General features: G+C 42.3%; 1 protein-coding gene across 1 annotated transcript in view; it reads right to left on the reverse strand.

Annotated features, from left to right (window-relative positions):
* Nucleotides 1-3470: 3470 nt before the first annotated feature.
* The window catches only part of hspg2 (heparan sulfate proteoglycan 2), a 100419-nt gene continuing 81506 nt past the window's right edge, over nucleotides 3471-22383 (reverse strand). Inside the window, exons 50-82 of the mRNA XM_073470087.1 lie at nucleotides 21181-21316; nucleotides 20559-20710; nucleotides 19616-19760; nucleotides 18911-19054; nucleotides 17970-18104; nucleotides 17666-17847; nucleotides 17272-17467; nucleotides 16941-17120; nucleotides 16592-16852; nucleotides 16264-16426; nucleotides 16052-16149; nucleotides 15697-15963; nucleotides 15482-15594; nucleotides 15229-15376; nucleotides 15012-15128; nucleotides 14801-14818; nucleotides 12912-12996; nucleotides 12687-12831; nucleotides 12487-12589; nucleotides 12291-12400; nucleotides 12086-12194; nucleotides 11754-11852; nucleotides 11424-11645; nucleotides 10995-11239; nucleotides 10731-10902; nucleotides 10522-10644; nucleotides 10156-10212; nucleotides 8028-8103; nucleotides 7862-7940; nucleotides 7023-7093; nucleotides 6826-6909; nucleotides 6454-6557; nucleotides 3471-6203 (exon numbers count right to left, since the gene is read on the reverse strand). Coding sequence (XP_073326188.1) covers nucleotides 6031-6203; nucleotides 6454-6557; nucleotides 6826-6909; nucleotides 7023-7093; nucleotides 7862-7940; nucleotides 8028-8103; nucleotides 10156-10212; nucleotides 10522-10644; nucleotides 10731-10902; nucleotides 10995-11239; nucleotides 11424-11645; nucleotides 11754-11852; nucleotides 12086-12194; nucleotides 12291-12400; nucleotides 12487-12589; nucleotides 12687-12831; nucleotides 12912-12996; nucleotides 14801-14818; nucleotides 15012-15128; nucleotides 15229-15376; nucleotides 15482-15594; nucleotides 15697-15963; nucleotides 16052-16149; nucleotides 16264-16426; nucleotides 16592-16852; nucleotides 16941-17120; nucleotides 17272-17467; nucleotides 17666-17847; nucleotides 17970-18104; nucleotides 18911-19054; nucleotides 19616-19760; nucleotides 20559-20710; nucleotides 21181-21316 — 4512 coding nt within the window. The 3' untranslated portion in view covers nucleotides 3471-6030. The remainder of the gene's footprint in view (nucleotides 6204-6453; nucleotides 6558-6825; nucleotides 6910-7022; nucleotides 7094-7861; nucleotides 7941-8027; nucleotides 8104-10155; nucleotides 10213-10521; nucleotides 10645-10730; nucleotides 10903-10994; nucleotides 11240-11423; nucleotides 11646-11753; nucleotides 11853-12085; nucleotides 12195-12290; nucleotides 12401-12486; nucleotides 12590-12686; nucleotides 12832-12911; nucleotides 12997-14800; nucleotides 14819-15011; nucleotides 15129-15228; nucleotides 15377-15481; nucleotides 15595-15696; nucleotides 15964-16051; nucleotides 16150-16263; nucleotides 16427-16591; nucleotides 16853-16940; nucleotides 17121-17271; nucleotides 17468-17665; nucleotides 17848-17969; nucleotides 18105-18910; nucleotides 19055-19615; nucleotides 19761-20558; nucleotides 20711-21180; nucleotides 21317-22383) is intronic.

The raw sequence follows: 22383 nt of genomic DNA on the forward strand, positions 1-22383 counted from the left end.
TTTTTGAATATCTAATAATTAAAGGTGCACTATGTAGATTGAGGGAAGATTTTTTTAGTCAGAAGAAAAAAAATCTTCATTGACTGATTTTGTTAATGCCTAAACAAACTAAATAAACAAACTGACCTTGAAGAACAACACAATTTCAGACTGTTTTACTTGGTTTATATTTGGCGGACCCTGCCACCTTTCTAACTTCAAACAGTGTTCTGCGGACCTTATTTTCCCCTGAGTACAGCGTGTTTATTCAGTTAAAGAAAAAATGAATAATTCTGAGTTTGTATTATTACCTCATTGATATTGTAAATATTATAATTCTTAGTTTGAATTTCTTCACCAAAAACTACTAATGGCCTTTTAATCTATTAGATCACCTAATAGATTCAGCCCTGTGTGCTGAAACAATAAAAATAGATATGTAAACTTATTTCCGATTTCTGTTTGAAGACTTGTGTCTCACTGCCATTCACTGGAAAAGGTCAGAGTGTCACAGCCAGTCTGCCTTTATTATCCTTGGGATGGGTGTACTGTAACTTGCACAGTGAGGGTGAAAGCTTAGCTGTGGAAAGTGACTATTGAGCGTGTATAGATAACAATTGAGGTGTTGACCAAATAGCGAGGCCCCGGGCCCTGCAGTTAAATGTCGCAGAGGGGAAGGTGTAAAATAACCTGGACCGGTGTAGAATAACTGCTACCTGAGTGACACTGTGACACAACACACCCAGAGGCAGGAAAGTGATGCATCTGTGACAAGAAGTGACCACAGGGCTTCACTGTGACGGAGATTTGATATCAGGCTGCATAACTGAATGATTCAGATTGTGTTTATTTGCAATTATCAGACTAAATGTTGGCAGCGTATCTCATGAGATCTTATTTCTACAGTGAATTTAATTTTGTAATGACACAGCATCCCAGACATATGAGGGACAGAGCAAACATTCACACTGCTGTTAAGGAAAGGAGGTCATTGAGATGATCTTGGTTCAGTCTGTCATGTAAAGGTTTCCTAAATGCCAGAATCAGGCCAGGTGCTACGATGCTTTCAGTCTAGAAATGCTTGAAAAGACAGGATTGAATTTTGTGAGAGTGTACTCAAGAGATTTAGTGCACCTCAGAGGTCGGAAGTAATCAAGTACAAATACTTCTTTTACTTATTTATTTAAGGCAACTTTTTACTTTTAATCCCAACATTTTAACACAAATATCTGTACTTTCCACTCCACTTTCCACATTTTCAAACAAAACACACAAATCCTACTGATTCTACCTTCTTTAAGTTGAATATTTTTTTAATTATATTAACATGACGTGAGGTTCCTGTATAAATGTCCATGTGAAATTACTTTATGAGTACATTTCAGAGCCCGTACTCTCTTACTTGAGTTAAGAAGATGATCAGTACAGATCAGTACTTCTGCTTTTACAAGATTCTGTTTTTATACAAGCATCTCTACTTCTACTTGAGTAAAGACTGTGTGTACTTTTTCCACCTCTGTTGCACTTCCAGTTTAATTTGTTGGACTTGCAGGATACAGATTACCAAATGATGGACTTTTACTTTTACTCTCTAGTATGGGTCTAGCTATAAAATTGCTGGATCCTGCACTTCCGTTAATGCGATTTTCCCATACCTTTAAAAACACCACAGTCCAAGTTTGTAACACAGATCGGTTAAATAACCCCGCTGGTTTTTGTTTTTCAGAATTTAGAAAGTTTAGAAAGCCCACTTTGCAGTATCTGAAAATCATTAAGGTAATTTTATATATGTCACTGGCACAGAGGAGAAAACAAATCATACAAACACAAGACACGACATGACAACAGGAGATGTTATGTTTTATTTTTAAACAGACATTGAACATCTACTAAAACGAGACTCTTCTCTCCAGGAAGCTTTCCAGTATTCATCTGCATCTAATAGTGTCTTTAAAGTGAATTATTTATTTAGTAATAAAAGTACAAAAATAATTCAGAGTGAGGAATTTCTTAAATATACAACTGTGTAAATTGTGATTGAAGGAGGGTGATGATTTATTTATCTGCTAATGAGAACAATTTACCAAAAAAAAACAAAACTATAGTAAATTGGCCTCACCTGTCTGGTGTACGACAGTGAGGCCACGTGTATACGATCATGATCCAGTGTTTATAATGAAGTAACATTCTGTTATGTAAACGATAATGTGAGTGTGAAAACTAAGCCACCACGAACCCACCTGTCTCGCCGTCCCCTGAAAGAAGATTAGCTGTCACGTTTATGTACAGGTTACCCCCCTCTGGCTCTGAGGGGGTCCCTGTAATCTGGTTACATAACTGCAACATGTTGACGGCGCTGACATTGTTCAGTTTGCTTCAGGATGAAAGTGTCAACAGCAACTCAGGAATTCTTCAACTAGATTCTTTTGTATTATGAAGTTATGTGAACCTCTTGTACAGAATAATCATAGTGTACATGAATGTGCAGTACTGTTATTCAATTGTACTGTATATAATCAGTATTGACAACATACTTTAACATGCCGTACCCAAAAAATGTGAGTAGTTACCAAGTTAAGGAGCGAGTGAGGCGTTAATCAGGAAAGACATGATATTTACAGCAAGTCCTCATCAGAAATACGGCCGTATAGGTCGACTGTGAAATCAGCTTATTACAGCTCATATTAATGTTATACTGTAGTTAGGCAAAGACCACCAGGCAAAGAGATGGGTGGGTCAAGACCACTGTTCATGAAAGCGGAGTCAACGGTGAGTTATTTTTAAGTTCCTAGTTGTAAGAAAAGTTCATTTTTGAGTCTCACTCCCAACTTGCAAATACTAATGCTTCGGGAATGTAGGTCTCTATACTTAAAGGTGCACAAAAAATAACAAATTATTATTTAGTAATTAATGGGTCGTAACTAGTTTGTGCCAGTCAGCGGCTGGTTCAGAGTAAATCAGGAGCATCTCATGAAGAAAGGTTTGTTTGTTTCAATTCACAGATGTTTATAAATGATTGATTGATGCAGTATCTCCCAGTTTGTAGTAACTCATTGTAATCTAATATATAGTCTTTGAATCATTCAGGAATCAGTCATTAATGCTTCATTCCTCACTCGTTTATTAGTAATTACTCACATTTCGTGTAACATATTGGTGTTAAGTATTACTAACCAGCACTGCTTCATATGATGCACTGTGTATTCTTCCACTGCAGAGGCAATTTAACTAATAAATACAGTAGACTCTGTAAGATGAGAGCACTGGACCCATAGGCCAGGTTTATTTAGAAACCTGATTTGGGTGTAGCCTCTACAAGGGAACATTTGGGTCTAAACTTTCTTAATAGGCCGTGTAATCGGACCGTGTGTAAGGCTTACCTGTACAATGGATCATTTGGGAACAATGAAGTGATTTGGTTTTTAAAAGTCACCATCTAGAAAAAACATCCCAGCAGAGAGCAGAGCACAAGCAAAAGAAAACTCACGAGATTACAAATAGCACATGAATTTTGTCTTTAATTAAGAAACACCAAGGGGCAGGGGGAGCGTTTTTCCACGCTGGAAATGGATGTCAGGTCCTCCTGACATGGACAATATTTCATCTGGTACAATTTCATTCATTTTAACCGAGTTATCCGCTTTTTCTGCCGGTCATAGGTGAAACAGTAAAATGTAAAAAAAAAAAATCTAAATAAAACTTTCCATCATTACTAAAAGTGCACCTTTCATGTTTTGCAATGACAACTTTGCATTGGGCGTGAGTGTACAGTGTATAAATGAAAATCCAGTTTAAGAGCAGGTACACCCAACAAGGTGCCGCACACACCATCATTCTCTGCTTCAGTGTCCTCAACGTGGACCACAGCAGTGGCCCCCTGTCATGTTCATAACACATAAACATGAGGATACCTTTCTGTGGAAATAAAGAAATGTATTGGTTGCATTTGGAGTCTAAGACTTTTTTCATTGAGTGAATAATAAGACCAGTTTCCAACCGTTTCACCAGGCAGTTCCAGTCCAGGCAAATATTAACCTTTGCTGGAACTTCATTGATGATTTCTGAAGACCTTACCAGGAGGAGGGGGCCGTATTCAAAACATGAAGGGGAAAAACAAAGGGGGGTGTGGGAGGCAATACACAATAACCAGAGGAGAGAGAATAGCAAGCTTTTGTGATTGCTCTAAAACAGCAGAATAAAGCCTCGAAAACAAAAGCCATGAAAAAAAAGAGGAGAACAAAAAAAAAACATAAAATAAATAAAAATGAAGCAACTCTAAGAGAGAAAGGATAGTGCTCATTTTTAGGATATTAATACAAATATTTTAAGCTTACAAAAGAAAAAAAAATGTGAAAAAGGTTTTGTGAACCCCAAAGTGATCGTGCCGTCGTGGGTTTTTTTTGTGGTGTGGTTCGATTAAAGGTGGGGCGAGCATGCTTTTATTAGAGCAACACGACTGGTCACAGCACCTGCAGGAGGCTTTCCACTGCATGACCAAACACTGTCCCGACTGTGTCCTACTGCTGTATGATGAGTCTCCCTCTGCAGAGAAAACAACCCACAGAGCCACAGAGCCTTCAGAGTTTTATAGCTTACTGAATGGTCACTAAAGCTACCAAACCTGAAAATTAAGTAACATCTTGAGGCAGTTCTGGGTTGACCCTCCTGAGGAAATTGGATAATGACACACGCAAGCACACACGCATACACACACAAACACACACCTGACTCCATACTGGGGCTGAAAGAAGAGTGACCGTTATGAAATGGAAGTGGCTGAGACGAGCATAACCAACAGATTTACAAGCATACACACACGCATTCTCAACTGATAGAGATATCTACCTGACTGGCAGATAGTTTTTACACGTAAAACATTATCTTCAACAACCACACATAAAAAAAATTACACCCTTTTCAGTTCACTGTTTTTTTTTTTTGAGATCTACTCAATCAAATAAGGCTGTGAAGGCAACAGATCGTGCCGTATTCTTATAAAATCAACCTCAAATGCCATGCATATCGACAAAATGTGACACGAGCGTGTACTGTTTTTAGATTTATCTAAGTCAGATTACTAAAGAACACTTCTACATGTGACAGACAGGAAACCGTATGACTACGTGCTGTATCTTCATGTCTGACTGTAGCACCAAGGTTTCTTTCTTTTTCATAAAAAAAGAACAACGACAGACACGGAAGACACAACAGCGCTGTGAATGACTTGCGGAGCAAAAATAAAATCAGCCGAGTCGAAAGCGGCAGCACATGGAAACATCTGCGGTTGTTTGATTTGTATCTGACGACCTGAGTTGTGTACTGAAGCTGCATGTGACCGTGACCGTGTGCGCTCCTCTCCCATCAATTTTGCAAAAAAGACTGCAAGCATGCTCGCACGCGCAAAAAAAAGAAGGTTCCTCTACAGAAGTGAAGAAAGAAAGGCCTAAACATCTTCAAGTATTAATACAGTTAGGCCTATAAAAAGCCCTGGACACACAGTATTAGAACCCAGAATAAACTCTAGGAAAGTTGAAGAGCAGTTATGGTTAGTTTGCATGTTTTCCCCCACAAATATAATATATATATATTCATATGTATATAAATAAAAATTCAGTGCTGTAAAAACATCTCCAACTCCATAGGATCTGACCCATCGTAGAAGGCCTAATATGTTTAACTCTTACTCTTCTCATGGCTAAAAACTACTGCTGGAAGTATGTAAACTGTATTGGTTCTCCGGTGTTAATAGTCCTTCATTGAGAATACAACACTGAAGAAGAGAAGACTTGTTAATATCATTTTTTCTTTCTTTTTTGGTTTTACTGCACACAGAGAAACATATCCTGTTGTGTCATCTTGTTTTTGTTTTTTTTTGGTAGCAGCAAAGCACCAAGTTTGTGTCAGCCTCTTTGTGTGTAGGTCTCTCTGTGTGAGTCTGCTGTGTGTGTGTGTGTGTGTGTGTGTGTGTGTGTGTGTATGACATCACTCCATAGTCTCTGTGTGTGTAGGTGTGTGTGTTCGTGTTATGTGCGTTCGTGTATGTGCTGCGATCTATGAAGAGCACGGCTGCACGTTGATGCCGTGGGCTGCGTGGGCTTGCAGGTCGATGGCCTGGGCTGGCTGCTGTCCCGGCCGGGCGTTCATCAGTGTCAGGTTCCTCACGCAGCCCGTCATTCCCGCCGAAAACTTCCCTCCTGTCATGGCAGCCATGTCTGGGGCGCCACCTGTCACCAGAAAACATACACACATAATAAGCAACCATTGGTAAACTTGACGCCTCTACACACACACAAACCCTGGACTGATCGCTGCCATGTACATGCACATGTAATTATCATGTGAGCATGAGTAAAATAGGGAATTTGGTGAGAAAAATAGGGAACAGATAAATGGTAAATGTGTCTGAAGACTACATTAGACTAACTGAATAAAACTACATTGTCTGATAATCTGTCATACTTTCCATCCACTCACCCAGGTATATACTGCCTTTGGTGTTGACCATGAGGCTTCTGCCCTTAGACTGTCCATGAAGCGCAGCTCCTCCATCAACCTGGATGTATCCATCTTTTCCAGTTCTGTGAGAAAAGAGAAAGGTGAGGAACAGGGAACACTGAACGTGCACAGACAAATCTGAAAATTGTTTTACCAACCAAAACACTGCAATTACTTTAAATAAAGTCACAAACAGTGTATAGGATACCTGATTTCCTCTCAGTTTGCAGAGGTTTAGTCAGACACAGCTGCCATTAAGACTTTCATTGTGTAAAAGACCTTCTAATGGTGAGTTTGTACATGTATACACAGTGTGAGACCAAGAGGCTACAAGATACGATATAATCATACCTGACTGCTGTGATCTTATGCCATCTCCCGTCGTTTATGGACTGTCGGGACAGGATCTCTGCCTCTCCGCTGCCCAACTGGTAACTGATAATCATACAAATCATCTGCATTTCTACAACATGTATATGAGGATATGAAAATAATAATGATACTCATCCAGATGTCAAAAGAATTACGGGGTTAAAAAGCTGAGTCACCTGAAAACAAGGTGTCCGTTCTGTAGACCGAGGCTGATGAAGTCCTTGCCTTTGCCGTGTGCTCCAAGTTCCTGAAAGTAAAATGTGTTCAGTCAGCAGAGGAAGAAGATGTGACTGAAAAACTGTGAACCACCGACCGGCCGCCCTGTGGTAATTTTCCACATCAAGTGTTATAATAGCAAACATGAGGCAATGCATACAGATTGCTCAGAACACTGTATTGTATAAGTGAAACATAAAAGCTGACAACAGAGGCCGTCATGCACACACCTTTTAATTGTTCAATATACATATTTTGCATGGAAAGCACACGTTATGAAAACATGCCAAATAAATAAGGAGTGTCTTGTGTTTGAGTGGATACCTTTTTACTAGCATGCACCTTTCGCAAATTGCGTGCACCACTGGTCTCCTGAGGAAAATGGAGGGTGAGTTAGAGAAAGCAACATGCATTTATTTAGTGGTGTCAGATAGAGCCGGGCTGGCAGCCAACATGCCCGACAAAGTTACAGCCTCAGTGGCACGAGTATGAATTAAGACAGTGTGATGATGAATGCTGCTCAACAGCCAGTGAAACACTGAAATGAAAGGAAATGCAGTTTTGTGTCAGTGATGTATTACCGATGACGTGTGAGTTAAAACTCACTGAGTGTTATGAGAACATTAATGAGTGTCACTTCTTTACTGATGAGGTAATGGTGATGATTAAGAGGGCTGAAGTGCAGCAGCGAAGTTATGGTGAGGATGAAAAAAGGTGGAAGGGAAGGATGTGAGTGTCAGGATTAAAAAACCGTGGCTCAGTCCGTAAGAGATGAGTCTCAGTCAGGACCGGGACTCACCACTCCCTGCCACAGGATCAGGCCCTCCGAGGAGCCGGTGTTGATCTCCAGCTCAATGGTCTCTGGCGAGTCATGGGCACTGAAACAGAAAAAATAACAAATGTACCCTCGATGGATCGTTCATCATTAACTCCTAATAAGTAAAACTGCAGAAAAGCAAAGTTACCTTCTTGGGAAAATGGATTTAGGAAGGGCAATGTATCCATCGTTGTGGAAATGAGCTGCGTACTGGTAGGGTGAATCTACAAAGAATATAGAAAAAACAAATCAAAAAGACAAAAGGTTGCTGTGAACTTTAATCCTCACTGTTATGGTGCCCTCCAGAGGTGAAAGCATGGAAGAAACCCTGTTAATACAAGCTTGTTAGATGGAACAGTAGAAAGAAATATTCTTCACTGAAATCACTCAGAAAGGTATTTGTTGGTGTTAAAAATAAAAAAATGAGTCACTTTTAAAAGACAAAATAAGACATTATTTCTCCTACTTATGAAAAGCTGGGTTCATAAACAATAAAACATACATAAATATCATCAGAGGGTTTGCTGCTGCAGCCTGACTGGTCTTATATGAAGCACATGGTAGCTTATGTAAGCTAATGTTAGCAAACTTCAGATAGATATGCAACTATGCAGATTTTGCAACTGTTACACTAAGCTAAGCTTTAGCGTGTTAGATATAAATACCTCATATTTACTACTCCTACTTTTACTTTTACAGAACTGTCTATGCTAGCATTAGCTCACATTAGTCATAAGCTACATACCGACTTCAAGCAGGCTAATTCTGTGCAGTTGGGTGTTTTATTGCTTCTGAACTCAACGTTTCACTCGTAACTTAAGAGGAAGATAATGCTATTTCTTCTCTCAAAAGCTATTCCAACTTAAAGGAGCTACAGGTAAGAATTTTATTTTTTTCACTTTATTTATTGAAAATTTTGAATTTATGTCAAAGACGTCTATTTTGGTGTAGCGCATCTGCCGAAGTCAGCATGCTAACCGGCTATCCCCGGCCCGCCCCTGTCACGTAATGCCATTTGTCATTGTAGCATCCAGTCTGGCCTCAGACCAACATGAGGGGATGAAGAAGTAGTGCTGGGACTGCGTCGTTGGCCCAACACGGTGCTGCCCCAGTCAGTCAGTGGAATAGTAATTGCAACGATGGCTAAAGCTTTTGGTAAGCGACCATTAATACCATCACCACCACCACCCGCTCCCAGCAAGAAACCGTGTTCGGCAGCAAATCAAAGAATTGAAATTTAAGCAAAACAAGACTTAACATAAAGTTTGATGCTTAACTTGCAACGTTTCTTCTAGGCTGGTAAGTAAACAGCTGTTAATGCTAATGATGCTAATGATGAATTATCTTACAATAAAGAGTGGACAGGCAAATGTCTGGTGATACGCTGCCCCCAATTTGATTGGAGTACTGTTTTATAGCGACAGGTGGCTAATTCTTACATATAGCACCTTTAAAACACAAATATGAAATAAAATATCATAATCCTAAATGTTACTATATGCCCATAATGCATATGAACATACTGCAATTAAAAAACAACATACATCTTGAGTACGACCAAACAAGACTCCATGATGCAAACTCATACGACAAATCTCACCAACACATGAGTGCGTTATTTGCCATTCCTCACACACATTCCCCGACACCATCTTTGACCTTTCGCAGGGATCAAACTGAGCTCACCATGGGTCCATGCACAAATACCACATTAAGTACAGCATATGCTTTACAGACATCTCCACTCTCCCAAACACCACCACACTGTGCTTTCAACAGACGGTTGAAGTTGTTAGTAACAGCGGATTTAATGTTTCCGACAGTTTCAGAGAGAAAAACAAGTATCGTTTTGTGTGTTTTCTTGTTTTATACAGGACAGGCATTCCTCGAGTAGACAGAAACAGGATTTTATGTTGTGAGTAGCCACCTTACAGGCATCGACACGACGGTAGAGGAAAAACAAAAACAAGGGGAATTCCACATTTCACAAGGGTCCAAAAACAGGGAACACAAATCAGTTGATGTCCCGACTACAGTCTAACATCCTTCTACCTTTTAATAAAGATGCAGAATTCCCCTCTCCCAACTTTCCAGTGGGGATAAGAGCCTCAGTTGAGTACAGACGGCATGTTTGGTTTGTTTTTATACGCGAACATGTGTTAGGTAATAGACATCTCAGGTTGAGCTTGGAAGGGACAAGGGGGCCCCCCTCGAGCTCAGACGGGCCCCTGTTAGTCACGGTCGGGTCAGGCAGGCTGAGTATTGAGATACTGTACCATTTGCCTCGCTAACTTCCACATTCCTCTGGGGCTCCGGGAAGCTGGAGACCTGGCCTGTGTGTGCAGGATATAGCCACGAGAGTGCAGGGGTAAGAAAATACGTAATCACTTGGGGTTAAACCCTCCCAGCGTGCAGTGCAATGCTGGGAGTGAGCTGTCTGATGTTAGGAGGGCTTCACACTGTGGAGAATGAGGGTCACATGGGCTCATTTCTGGATGTAATGTCGAGCCTTTCTGCTTTGATGATACATATCTTTGTCTATATGATACAGTAAGTGACATTCAGAACTGCTTTTACTGCTTCTTTCTGGCTTTGATTTGATGTAATAATCGGTGTAACTGGCGATGCAGCAGGTCACTTACTTTCTTCACAGTTCAGGCCCGTGTAGCTGGGTGAGCACACACACTGGCCGTCGACACAGCTGCCGCCGTTCTGGCACTGAAGGTCGCTCTGGCACGCGTCTTTAATCACCTCGCAACGCTCACCTGCAGGGTCATACCGGTTATGGGTCAGGGCTGCAAAGGATTCTGGTCAGATCTGTGTTAAAATGACTTCAAGCATGAGCACTGACCTTCAGATCCGTCCTTACAGAGGCACTGGTACTCATATTCGCCATGCGACATGCAGAGGCCACCGTTCAGGCAGGGCCGGCGGTCACAGGGGCTGTTGTCCACACACTTGCGGATGGATCTGCTTTCTGTGAAGCTGTAGGACAGATCCACCTTCTTGTTGTTGATGGAAACCTGAGCAGGCGATTGTAGACAAGTTTAAGCCACCACATACAGGAAAATATCTTTTAACTTTCGTTATATTTCTGAGCACAGAGAGACCTCACCTCTCCTATACATCCCTCAAACATTTCGCTGACGTTTGCGGGCTTAGGCAGAAGATCCATGTTGGGGACTCCTCCCAGGTACATTGGGGTGTGGATGTTTAGGCCCTGGGCTTTTCCTGGAGACGTCTTCCTCTCCACCGGGCCTTGGTCCACCCTCAGGTGGCCGGCCCTCTTGTTTCGCTCAGCCACGACTCTGTGCCACTGGCCTAGAGTGACGGGCTCTGGACTGCGGAGGATGGCCTGGCCTGAAAACCAAAGAGATTTAAGATTTATACCTTTTTTGCAACTCTTTCAGTGTTAATCTGAGCCTTACTAACACACACGACACACATAATATTACTTATAACACATACAGTTAAACAAAGTAGCTATATATACATAAAGAGGGTATCATTCTGAAACTATAATGGATTTGTGGGGATACTTTACCTGTGCCAAGTTCATATCTGAACTCTACATGTCCCTCCACCATGGAGATGGCCACAAAGTCCTCCACTTTCATTTTCTTCCCTCCACAGAAGAACATCAGTCCGTCTCTCTCCAGGGGCTTGAACTCCACCTCAACACGCAGGTCATCATGGATGTTGGTAAGGGGAGGATAAGCTATGTACGATTCCTCGCCATCGAACAGCGGAGTGGTCACCAATTCACCTAGAGAAAGTGAATGAGATAATTCATTGCATATGTGTAACACATTTATACAAATGTTGCATATCTTCCTTAAAACATTGTGATGATGAGAGTAGCTTCCTGTCTTACCATCCATGCATTTGTTTCCAAACTTGCCAAGATGGCAGCGGCAGTCGTAGCCCAGGCCGTTTGGCCGGTTGATGCAAGTGGCGTCTGGTCCGCAGGCCTCTGTGGGAGTTCAGGTCACAAACAGAAAATACTTATTTTACTATGTTATTATTCGGTGTGTCTTCAGGTATCAAACACATGAACTACATGAAGACATTTCCAAGATTATTTTTAACCAAATTCAGGAATGACTTTTTGATGGAAAATGGATAAATAAAATTTGTTATTGGTGCATACTGAGTTAACAGCAACATCCAGGGTGGTTTATTTGTGCGGTCAGGTGGAGCTTGTACCTGAGTGACAGTGCAGGGACGAGTGGTGCTGGCAGTTGCTGCCTGTGAATCCTCTGGGGCAGCTGCACTTATACAAGCTGGCCTCTGAGTCCTCACAAGCCCCCCCGTTCTGAATAACGGCAGGTAAAAATATTAACTGGCTGTTAAAGAATTACACACAGGCCAAATATATTACAAATACATTAAGTGGATGGATGCAACTGACCTGGCATGGTTGGTCTTTGCAGGTGGGGCAGTTTGTGACACCAGTGGAGCTGCGGTCGAGGTCTTTGAAGATGACTTCATCGCCTTGGATGATCAGCTGACGGATACAGCCTGCAGGAGTAGCATTATCGAATAAGTACACAGCTTTTTCTCCATCCTAAACTTCCTGTCTTGGTGTAAACAAAGCGATGTCTTACCAACAAAACCAGTCTTAATGCCAGCAGTTTTGGCGAGGGCTGTGTAGTTGGGGTAACCGCCCACATGCAGCTCCTCGTTGAGATCCAGGCCCTGGAACTTGCCCTGAGGAAAGGAAGGATGTGTTGAACATACTAACCGACATCACTAAATTGAAATGCACATGTGCAAGTAGTAGTTACATTCACATCGATAGAAGTACCTGTGAGCTGCCGTTGATGGGTTCCCCTCCATCTACGATGATGTAGCCCAAGGTGTGGTTGCGATACAGCTCGACAGTGTGGAACTCCCCCAGTTTGATGGGGTTGGGGTCGCGTATGGTGGCCATGCCGGATCCCACGTCAAACCTGACTCAACATCACAGGTGATTAAAAACAAGATCGTCATGCTGCGCTCCTTAAAGTTAGGAGAAAGAGTTTAAACTGACCTGAACTCTAAGCGGCCGCCCACAAGTCCCAGAGAGATAAAGTCTGCTCCTGTGGTCCTTCTCTGGCCGTTGTAGAGGATCATACCTACGCCACGAACACAAAATGAGTGAGTACAAGTAAAATCTTTATCCTAGAAGGATTTCCCACAGTAATATCCATCTTAATAAGTCAATAAATCGAGCAGTTTTATTTAAATGGGTGGAACAATATCATTTATTCGGTTTAGTCTCAAGATATTATTTTTGCAACTTCCCTAAATCGGCTAAATCTGAGAGTAAGTGACTTGTTAGGATGGACATTGTTTTGCGATACACAAGCTCAACTCTTTGAAAGCTGGATGGGAAAGCAGCATGCTATGGTGAGGCAGGTTTAAAGCCAACCAAAGCCAGGTTATAAACCTCCTCGTCTCATCTGGGCGCCACTGGGCTGCCAGTCACACCACACTACCAGTCCTCCTTTTTTCTGTCTCCACATGCGGGGAACACATGCTTTACATGAGCCACAGAGGGAAGTGGGGAACATGCCCTCTCACAAGTCTTATCTCTATCATGGGTGATGAAGAGGGAGAGTAGATTGCATAAATGTGCAACACAAACTTGATTGTAAGTTAACACATAATGTGCTGTGGAAGTTTGTATCACACATTTAAAACAGAAAGAGTGAAGCGTTTTCAAACAGCATAAGCTGCCATTCAATATGAAGAGTAAGAGTCATATATTATCTATTCATCTATTATCTTCGGCTATCTCTCTCTTTTTTACTGTTTTAGCATACAAGGACTGTGTTGCTATGGAGGCAGTGTACAAGCTGATGAAGTAGACTGGGATGTAAAAGTAGGGTAACACTTCATTTTGCAGGTCTTGAAATTTCATGGCAAGTAGGCAGTAATTACCAAGAAACATTTTTGAAATTTCTTTGAAATGACCCACAAATTACCGCAATAATTACCTCAAGAATTATTGAAAATGACCCCGTAGTGTTTAATAATAACATTCTGCTATTTTTCCAACAAACAGTTAATAAATATCTGGTATTATTTAATAGATTTCCAGGAGAACTTCCGACTGGTTGCTGCTTAACATTTTAATTTCTGACTAGTTTCAGTCGAGCTTCCCCTCAGTAGGCCGCTAAAGTGAGTCGTTGCAGCTTAATTTACAACTTGTAAACTGAAGTGCATCTTTTAAACACTTACTTTCTCAACAATCAGTCAATTGAGTCTTGATTATGATTCGTATCTGTTGTTAATTAGCATTTTTGGAGGCTAACTATTGAAAAAAAAAGACATTTAGGAACATTGTTTCAAAGTTAGACTGATCCCTGAAGTGATAAAAATTGGTGAAAATGCCAGTGACATAAAAATTTACTTAAACTGTTTTTTGTTGAAGTTTGATAGAAACTAACTGAAAATGAAGCTGCAATAACTCACAACTTAAAGTTTCCTGAAAATGAATGAAATAATACCAGCTATTTATGAAATTCCTTTTGGAAAATAGCAGATAATATTATTAAATTATGTCGGTGTAATTTCCAATAAATCTTGAGGTAATTAATTACAAATATTGTGAGAAAAAATAAATTTCAAACATGCCGATTACCACCCGCTTACCATAAAATTTGCAGCGTTGTAAAATGAAGTGTAACCAAAAGTAGATTCGTATTCAAGCTACTACAGTGTTGTTGACTGGTACTAAAGTGCTTTTGTGATCATGACCGAAAAAAAGCCTGTATGGAAACAAAGGCCATGCACCATCTCGCATCTCTTTCACAGCCCCTAAATAATCATCAGCTCTGAGCTGGATGCATCACGTGAAAGTCTGATGGAGCCATAAAAGCAGAACTGCCAACGTCACTCTTGAGTTCCTGTGGGTTCTCAAGCACTGAGACTCACCGGCGTACAATATGAGACCTTCCCACCACACGGGTGAGAGGGAGAGGTGAGGGAGAGAGGGAAGGGACAGAAGACGCAGTGAGATTATACATGAAGAAATATGACAAACATAGAACACAACATAGTACAAAAGCATTAAGAGTCAACAGGAAAAAAGTGTCAAATAATCAACTATATCATTTAACAGTCAGGCTAATTTGAGGTTCCTTACCATCAACATTATCAGGTCTGAAGTTGATCTTAATGCTGAAAGCCTTGTAGGCATTTTTGATGGTGGGCAGGGTGAGGTAGGACAGCGGCTCCTGGGCAAAGTACGGCATCACTCTCTCTGAAAAAGGCAAATCATCTCCTAGTTAGATACCTGTGCAGGTTCAGAATCAAAACTTTTCTCTCATTTATTAGCAGCACTCTTCGGTCTGCATACTAACCGTGAACTTGAAGCGTAGTAAAGGCTTCCACTTTCCCCTGTTTGTTAGAGGCGGTGCAGACGTACGTCCCAGAATCATCGTGGGTGACCCGAGGAACCGTCAGCACGTTGACTTCCTGGACACACTTTGGAGGAAGCTCGCCTTCCAGCTGAATACAGAAGCAGACAGAAACAAAATCAGTATCATAAATAATATCAGCATCAACAAACACTCCATCTTGAAAAATAAAGTTTGTCGAGATGATCTCAGTTACCTTGGACCATTTAATCTCAGGTACAGGGTATCCTGAAGCCACGCACGGAAGGACTGCATCAGACCCAACTGTCACCTCCTTCGCCTCAGGCAGTGCAGCAATTTGAGGAAGGGCTGTGCAAACAGAAGAAGGATTTAAATGAAGGTGGAAGGATAGATAATAGATAAGTGTGTGTGTTTTTGTATCTGTGATGTTTTTTTCTCTTGTGTACTCACACTGGACATTAAGGACCACCTGCGACTGCACCGAGCCGACGTCGTTGGTGGCCGTACAGCGGTACTGCCCTGCGTCGGCCTCCTTCACCTGCTCAATCTTCAGCATGCCGCCCTTCACCATGATGTGAGCGGGCAGAGACCCACCTACTTTACTCCACTGAACTGTGGGCTCTGGGTCGCCAACGGCTTGGCACTCAAACTCCACAGAGTTGCCGATCATCACCGTCTGCACCGAGGTGCGCACGTTGATCATCACCTTCGGCAGGGCTGTGGAAAATAAAATAAAATAAAATGTGACATTTGGCTTTAATGAAGCTGGGTATACACTCGTGTGTATGCAGTGAATGCAACAGACCTTGGATGGTCAGCCTGGCGGTGTCCTGAGCCTGACCGTACACACCGCTGGCTCTGCAGATGTAAACACCTTCATTGCTCTGCTCAAGGTTCTCAATCCTGCAGAGAAACATTAAATTACACGTATGGAAACAAGCTATGGTTAAAGTTTTTGCTTCACATATTAGTGAATATAACGTATTCATCTTTTAACATATGGTGTGTATGAGTCACCTGAGCACACCATCCTTGACATGGTGGTTTGGTGGCAGGGCTCCTCCTTCCTTCAGCCACTCAATTTTGGTTTCTATACCACCTGCAGCTGAACAGGTGAACTCCACAGCGCTGCCCTGGGCCTTAACTTCAACCTGGGGTGACACGCGCACTGCCAAGGGGGCTACAGAGGGGACGGATAGGGACATGAATTAGGTCATGCTGTGGTAAAGGAAAAGCAATACTGCACAATGATTTTGCAGAAGTGTTTTTGTGCTGCATGTCTGTTCCCATTTTGAGCTGTTCATTGTCAAACTTTGTCAAATCATTATATCCTCAGCAAACTTACATCTGACCGTGACTTTAGCCACCACTTCACTGTTGCCCACTTTGTTAGTGGCCACACACTTGTAGCTGCCAGCATCCTCAGCGGTAGCCAGGTTGATCTGAAGATCCCCTCCGCTAATCTCAGCCCTCGGGGGCAGGTTTCCATCCAGCTTGGTCCAAATGTACGTCAGAGGAGGGGTGCCATGGGCCAGGCACTGCAACCTGATCACCTCCCCGACCCGCACAGCCACATCATCAGGCACAGAGGTGGCGTAAGGAAGTGCTAGAGAAAGGAAAACAAAGTTTACTCGGAAGTTCTACCGAATATGAAGTGAATGATGCATTTTAATTTTATTTTCCACTGCACTCACTCTCTACATCGAGCATGATGGTGACTTCAGTGGTGCCCATGTTGTTGGTGGCACTGCAGATGTATTCTCCAGAGTCTTGGCGGCCCACGTTGGGCAGCACCAGGGTGTTGTTCACCACCTTGTGTCTCCAAGGCAGAGGAGAGCGCAGCTTGGACCAGGTGATTATCGGGGATGGGAAACCTACAAAGGCAAATTGGAGAACAAAATTTAAGTTATATGCTCCATTTTTGTAGCATTCACATACGTTGAATTGTGCCACAGAAAGACATAACATGTAAAATATTTCAAGGGAATTCCAGCTGTATTAATTCGATTTTTTGGCCATCGTTACCGTGGGCGTCACAGCGCAGCATTGTAGTCTGTCCCTCCACCACGATCATCAGCGGCTCGGGAACAGAGGCCCTGGGCACTGAGGGCACCTGAGAGCTTCCCTCAACCATGACCTCCACCCTGGTCTCAGTAGTGCCCTCGTTGTTGCGAGCCGTGCAGACATACGTACCACTGTCTTCTGGTCGTGCAACTAGTATCTGCAAAATATGAAATAATGGATACACCTCAGCATAAAAAACAAACACGATTTCAAAACGGAACAGAGCAAAGCTGTTTTCAAACATCAGCTTCACTCTCGAATCTTTAAATAGTAACACCGTGCTGGATACTGGACCTGTAATGGATAACTTAAACTGTTCCCCAGACGCTGATGGTGTTATAAGATGTATCAGTACCTGCATGACCGCGTTGGACTCCATGGGCACAGGGCTGCTCAGCATGGTCTTGCGGTTGCTGTCCAGCCTGTGCCATGACACTGAGGGGCGGGGCTCTCCTGACGCCTGGCATTCCAGGTTAATGGGTTCACCCACCCTGATGCGAACGGGCCCAGCAGGGGTGACGGTGGCCACAGGAGACTCTGAGGGGTACAGGTACAAAATACTCATGTTGCTCTGTATCTGATAAGCCACTAGAGGGAACACTTCACTGAGAGGTTTGTAAAATGATCCATGTGTACATGCTGATATGTATGCGGCTTACCTTTGACAATCAGAGACACGATGGTGTGGGTGATGCCGAACGGGTTGCTGGCCACACAACGGTAGGCGCCGTGGTTCACAGAGCGAGCAGTGTTGATGGTTATAACAGAGCCGTCAGGGCTGACTTTAACATTATCTGCAGAAGGGAAAAGAACAAATTAAACATCTGATCTGCTGAAAATTCTGCAATATAAAGGGGCAGTCCACCTATTTCAGTCATGAAATACTCAGCTTGGACGAACAGCAGTATAATGTATTTTGTGGCCCTGAAGGGAGCTTTCTAAAGATAATAAATAACCTGAATGATGCCGTGAGGGTTGTTTCAAAATGTGCTTAACTTTCTTTGCATTTCAAACTAGAGATGTGAGTTTTAAAAGAAGGTGGCAGGCGTCTAATGAAAGATGCTATTTAGCTACATTATGGGAAATGTGTATGGTCCAGTGTTTCTGTCTGTTTTCAGCCAACAAAATTAAAACACTGGAGAAGCTCTTTAAGAAATATTGAGTAGTTCTCAGTCTTGAGTCTCTGGCAACAATTAAAGATATTCATAATAAGGGGTGTGAAGTGGAAGAAAAATGGTCTTCAACAGGTTGCCTTGTGCAGTCAAATTTCCCTCTGTTACAAAAAAATCTAAATTTAGGTCAGATGAAATTGGAAGAAATGACTGGATACAACACACACACTTCATTTATTTACTGAACACCCCAAATCACTGACATGTCATGGCAGACTTGAGAAAAAGAGAGTTCTAAATTAGTCAATAAATGAAGTAACAGAGGAGTAGTTCATGGGTGGATTGCAGCTGCAATTGCTTGTAAATAATGACATCATAAAATCAGAACTCATTAAGCAGCTTTACTCCTCAGCGTGTGTCTGTGTGTGTGTGTGTGTGTATGTGTGTGTGTGTGTGTGTGTGTGTGTGTGTGTGTGTGTGGTTATTACCTGGCAGCGGCTGGTTGCTGGCCAGTTTCCACTCCAGTCTGACAGGCTGGGCTCCGCTGTACACCCTGCACCTGAAGCTGGCTGACTCCCCCACACGCACTGCAGCACTGTGGGGCTCGATGGCGATGATTGGACTCTGAAGACCTGCGGGCAGAAACCAGCGGTTTGGGCTCCGCACAGACTCTATTTGAACATTTCTGTTCACCATCTCACTTCATTTAGCTGACTTATTCTTCTCAGAAACATGAAGTAACAAATTGCTATTCAGTGTGGCTGTGAGCTTCATTGGCAGGCGGTTAAGGAACTCAAACATCGACGAAGTCCAGGAAGGAGCGAATGAGGATGAGATCATGGGACAGTAGCGAGGAAAATCGTTCAATCTGAGGTCACACTGGGCTCTGCTGGAAAGTACGACTGGAAAGTTCATTCATGAAGTGAGGCAGTGTTAGTCTGACAACAACACCCTGCCATGTAATGCCTCTCACTGATGCTGCCAAGTGTAATTTCCTCTGTGAGAAAGTATGACTGTCAAGTAATCAGACACATCAAACACATCTAAGTACAGCGGGAAAATTTGAAGAAAGAGTAAATGTCAAAATGGGCTTTTTGTTATTATTCTGTTCCGATATGAAAACTTTATTTATTTGTCTACAAAGACAGTAACTATACCACCTGTATGAGGCCTGCAAGTGTCGACTAACTTACGTGAAGAAGATGAAGTCACAGACACAGAGACAGAGGCCTGGTGGACATGGGATCCTGGGTTTCCTGGGTTGCCCTGCACCCGACAGATATACTCCCCGGAGTCCTCTGGAGAGGCTGACAGGATACGCAGCTGACTGCCCAGAACCTGCAGACAGCAGACAAGAAGTCACTACAGCGCAGCTTACAGGACAACCTATTATTCAGTCATTTTAATACTGATACATCTGATTCTTCTTGGGTTTTTTTAAACATATTTTGAGTTGTTTTTGTACCTTTGTTGGATAGAACAGCTGCAGATCTTTGAAAAGGGAAAAGGGGAGAGAGAGGGGACTTCATGCAGAAAAGGGCCACAGGTTGGGATCAAACCCAGGCGGCTGTGCTGAGGATTCAGCCTGTTACACGAGGGGTACACACTCTATTCCTCTTCTAATGCTACTCCACTTTTACTGGCAAGTAGTATTATGTAATGTAAGACTCCCAATATTGCCAATAAAAAATAATATGAATATGGCATTAAAAGCAACAATATGAAACTTCCTGGGGAAATATAGTTGATTGTAAAGCCTCATCCCCATATCGTCAAATACTGGCGCTTTGTTGGCAGCTCAGGTCGAGACTCAACTTTATTTCTCCAGGAGGTTACATTTTGCTGCTTTAACATTTTTCCCTCTCAATCATTACTTATGACCCACTAGAAGTGTGAGGCAGTGTCTTGTATCTGCAAGGACCCTGCCCTCTGCCTGTACTTTCTTATTTTTTTTATTATTTTTGCTGTGTTCAGGACATTTCCTTTGTTGATTCTGCAGAAAGAGTTTTGATGGAAGGTTTGGGACGATATGAAAACAAGACTCCCTTACACTTGCACTTTTGAATGATGTGTTTGCAAATAGCAACCGACAGAGTTTGCTTTTGAGAACTAGCGTCTGTATCTTTATTTGATTACCTGGTGGTTAGAGGACAGGCGGCCACTGGCTCTCGTCCAGGTGACTTGGGGAGGAGGATTTCCAGGGGCGAAGCAGTTGAGCTCCAGACTTTGGCCTTCCTGGACATCAGCTATGGATGGCTGGATGCTGACCACTGAAGAGCTATGGTCCGCTGCAAGAACACATACATATGCACCACATATGGCCTTACAGGAAGTACTGATTGTTGACTGTTGACTGGGTCTGATCAATCCATGTTCAGACATGGGAGAGATTTTGGGGTTATTTTTTCAATGTGCTTTTTGATTAGTGAGGTTTGATGATTTCTTGTTTTTTAGCTTAAAAGAAAACCTTTTTTTACCTTTGTTGTCATATTGCCAAGCTTGTCCAGGAAAGTAACACAACTCTGTATATTTGTTATTGGTTATGAAGTGGTATTTACTGTATACATGCATATATATCTGCTCTATTTTTTATGTCTTTTATTTATTACTATGATTATTATAATAACAATAATAATGTAACTAGGACACAATAAATGCTTGGTCACAAAAGAGATGAAAACAAAACAAAACAACAAAATCAAATGCAACACTTCGTCCTCTGAATCAATTAACAAATAATTCCTGAGCCGATTCTCACCTTTGAACACAGTGACTTTAATGGGAGCACTATTTGAGCCAATGCTGTTGCTACCAACACACATGTAGGTGCCCGAGTCGGACATCTTGATGTTGGGGATGAGCAGAGTGCCGATGTCGGTGCGGTCCATGCGGGCCTGAAGGAGACACACCAATAAGTGAGGAGATTAAAAACAAATCTCTGTGAGACCGCCTTACGACTGCCATGATATACAGTAAAGTCTGACATTTGCAGAGATATGATTTTAAATAATATTTACACCATAAAACACACATAACTCATACAGTATACTGAAGACAAATACATCACTTACCTGTCTCACGTCCCTTGATACAACACAAATATGACATTGCCGACATAATGACATCACTAGCTAATAGCGACACAAAAGCACTACAGCGCAGATCTTTAGGACAAGACAAGGGTTGTTATTGCTACAGTTCAGTCTTTCTGTAAATTCATGATCTCCATGACACTCTACTTTGTACCTACAACTGTGTACAAAGTAGTGCCAACATCTCTACAATGATTGATGGGGTTATAATTTGTTAATATACATCATGATCAGTGATAATTAAATCACTACACTATCATCTTTACGTGAAGATTAATGATTGATGATTTAAAAAATGATAGATGATGTTAGAATTGACAGCTTGTGACACATTGAATGGATTGGATGGAGAATTACCAAGCAGTTCTTAACTGTAAAATCAGGGAATGATCCCTAACCAGTACCCTGGAGGTCAAAATATAATAATGATATACTTCAGAGCAAATATCAAGTAAGAACCAAAACCCTACATCACTTTCATCACCCGTATTTAAGACCTCTCATGACTGTTTGACTCACGAGGAATCAACAACTGGACTTGTTTGTACACTACTCCACATGGCAGTCAGGGGCCCAGCAAGGCTGAAAATGAGCTTTCATAAAGTTTGGAAACACCTCAGAGGGGAGGGGAATCAGGAGGGGAGGGTCTGGGGAGGGATTACTGTATCCGGGGGGTGTCGGGGCATCCATGGACAAAGCTGCTTAGCTCCGGCCCAGTCAACCGTAAGGGAGGCTAAACCGAGCAGTGGCTGAGGCGGGCCCTGGCTCAATGTGTGTCTGAACCCATTGACGAGTTTTCAAAGCAAGCCGTTTGCTAGAGCATACAGAATTTCTGCGTGGTCGCACGGCAGAGCCCAGCTCCCCCTGGG

This window comes from Pagrus major, chromosome 7, assembly GCF_040436345.1.
Source record: "Pagrus major chromosome 7, Pma_NU_1.0".
Taxonomy (NCBI): Eukaryota; Metazoa; Chordata; class Actinopteri; order Spariformes; family Sparidae; genus Pagrus; species Pagrus major.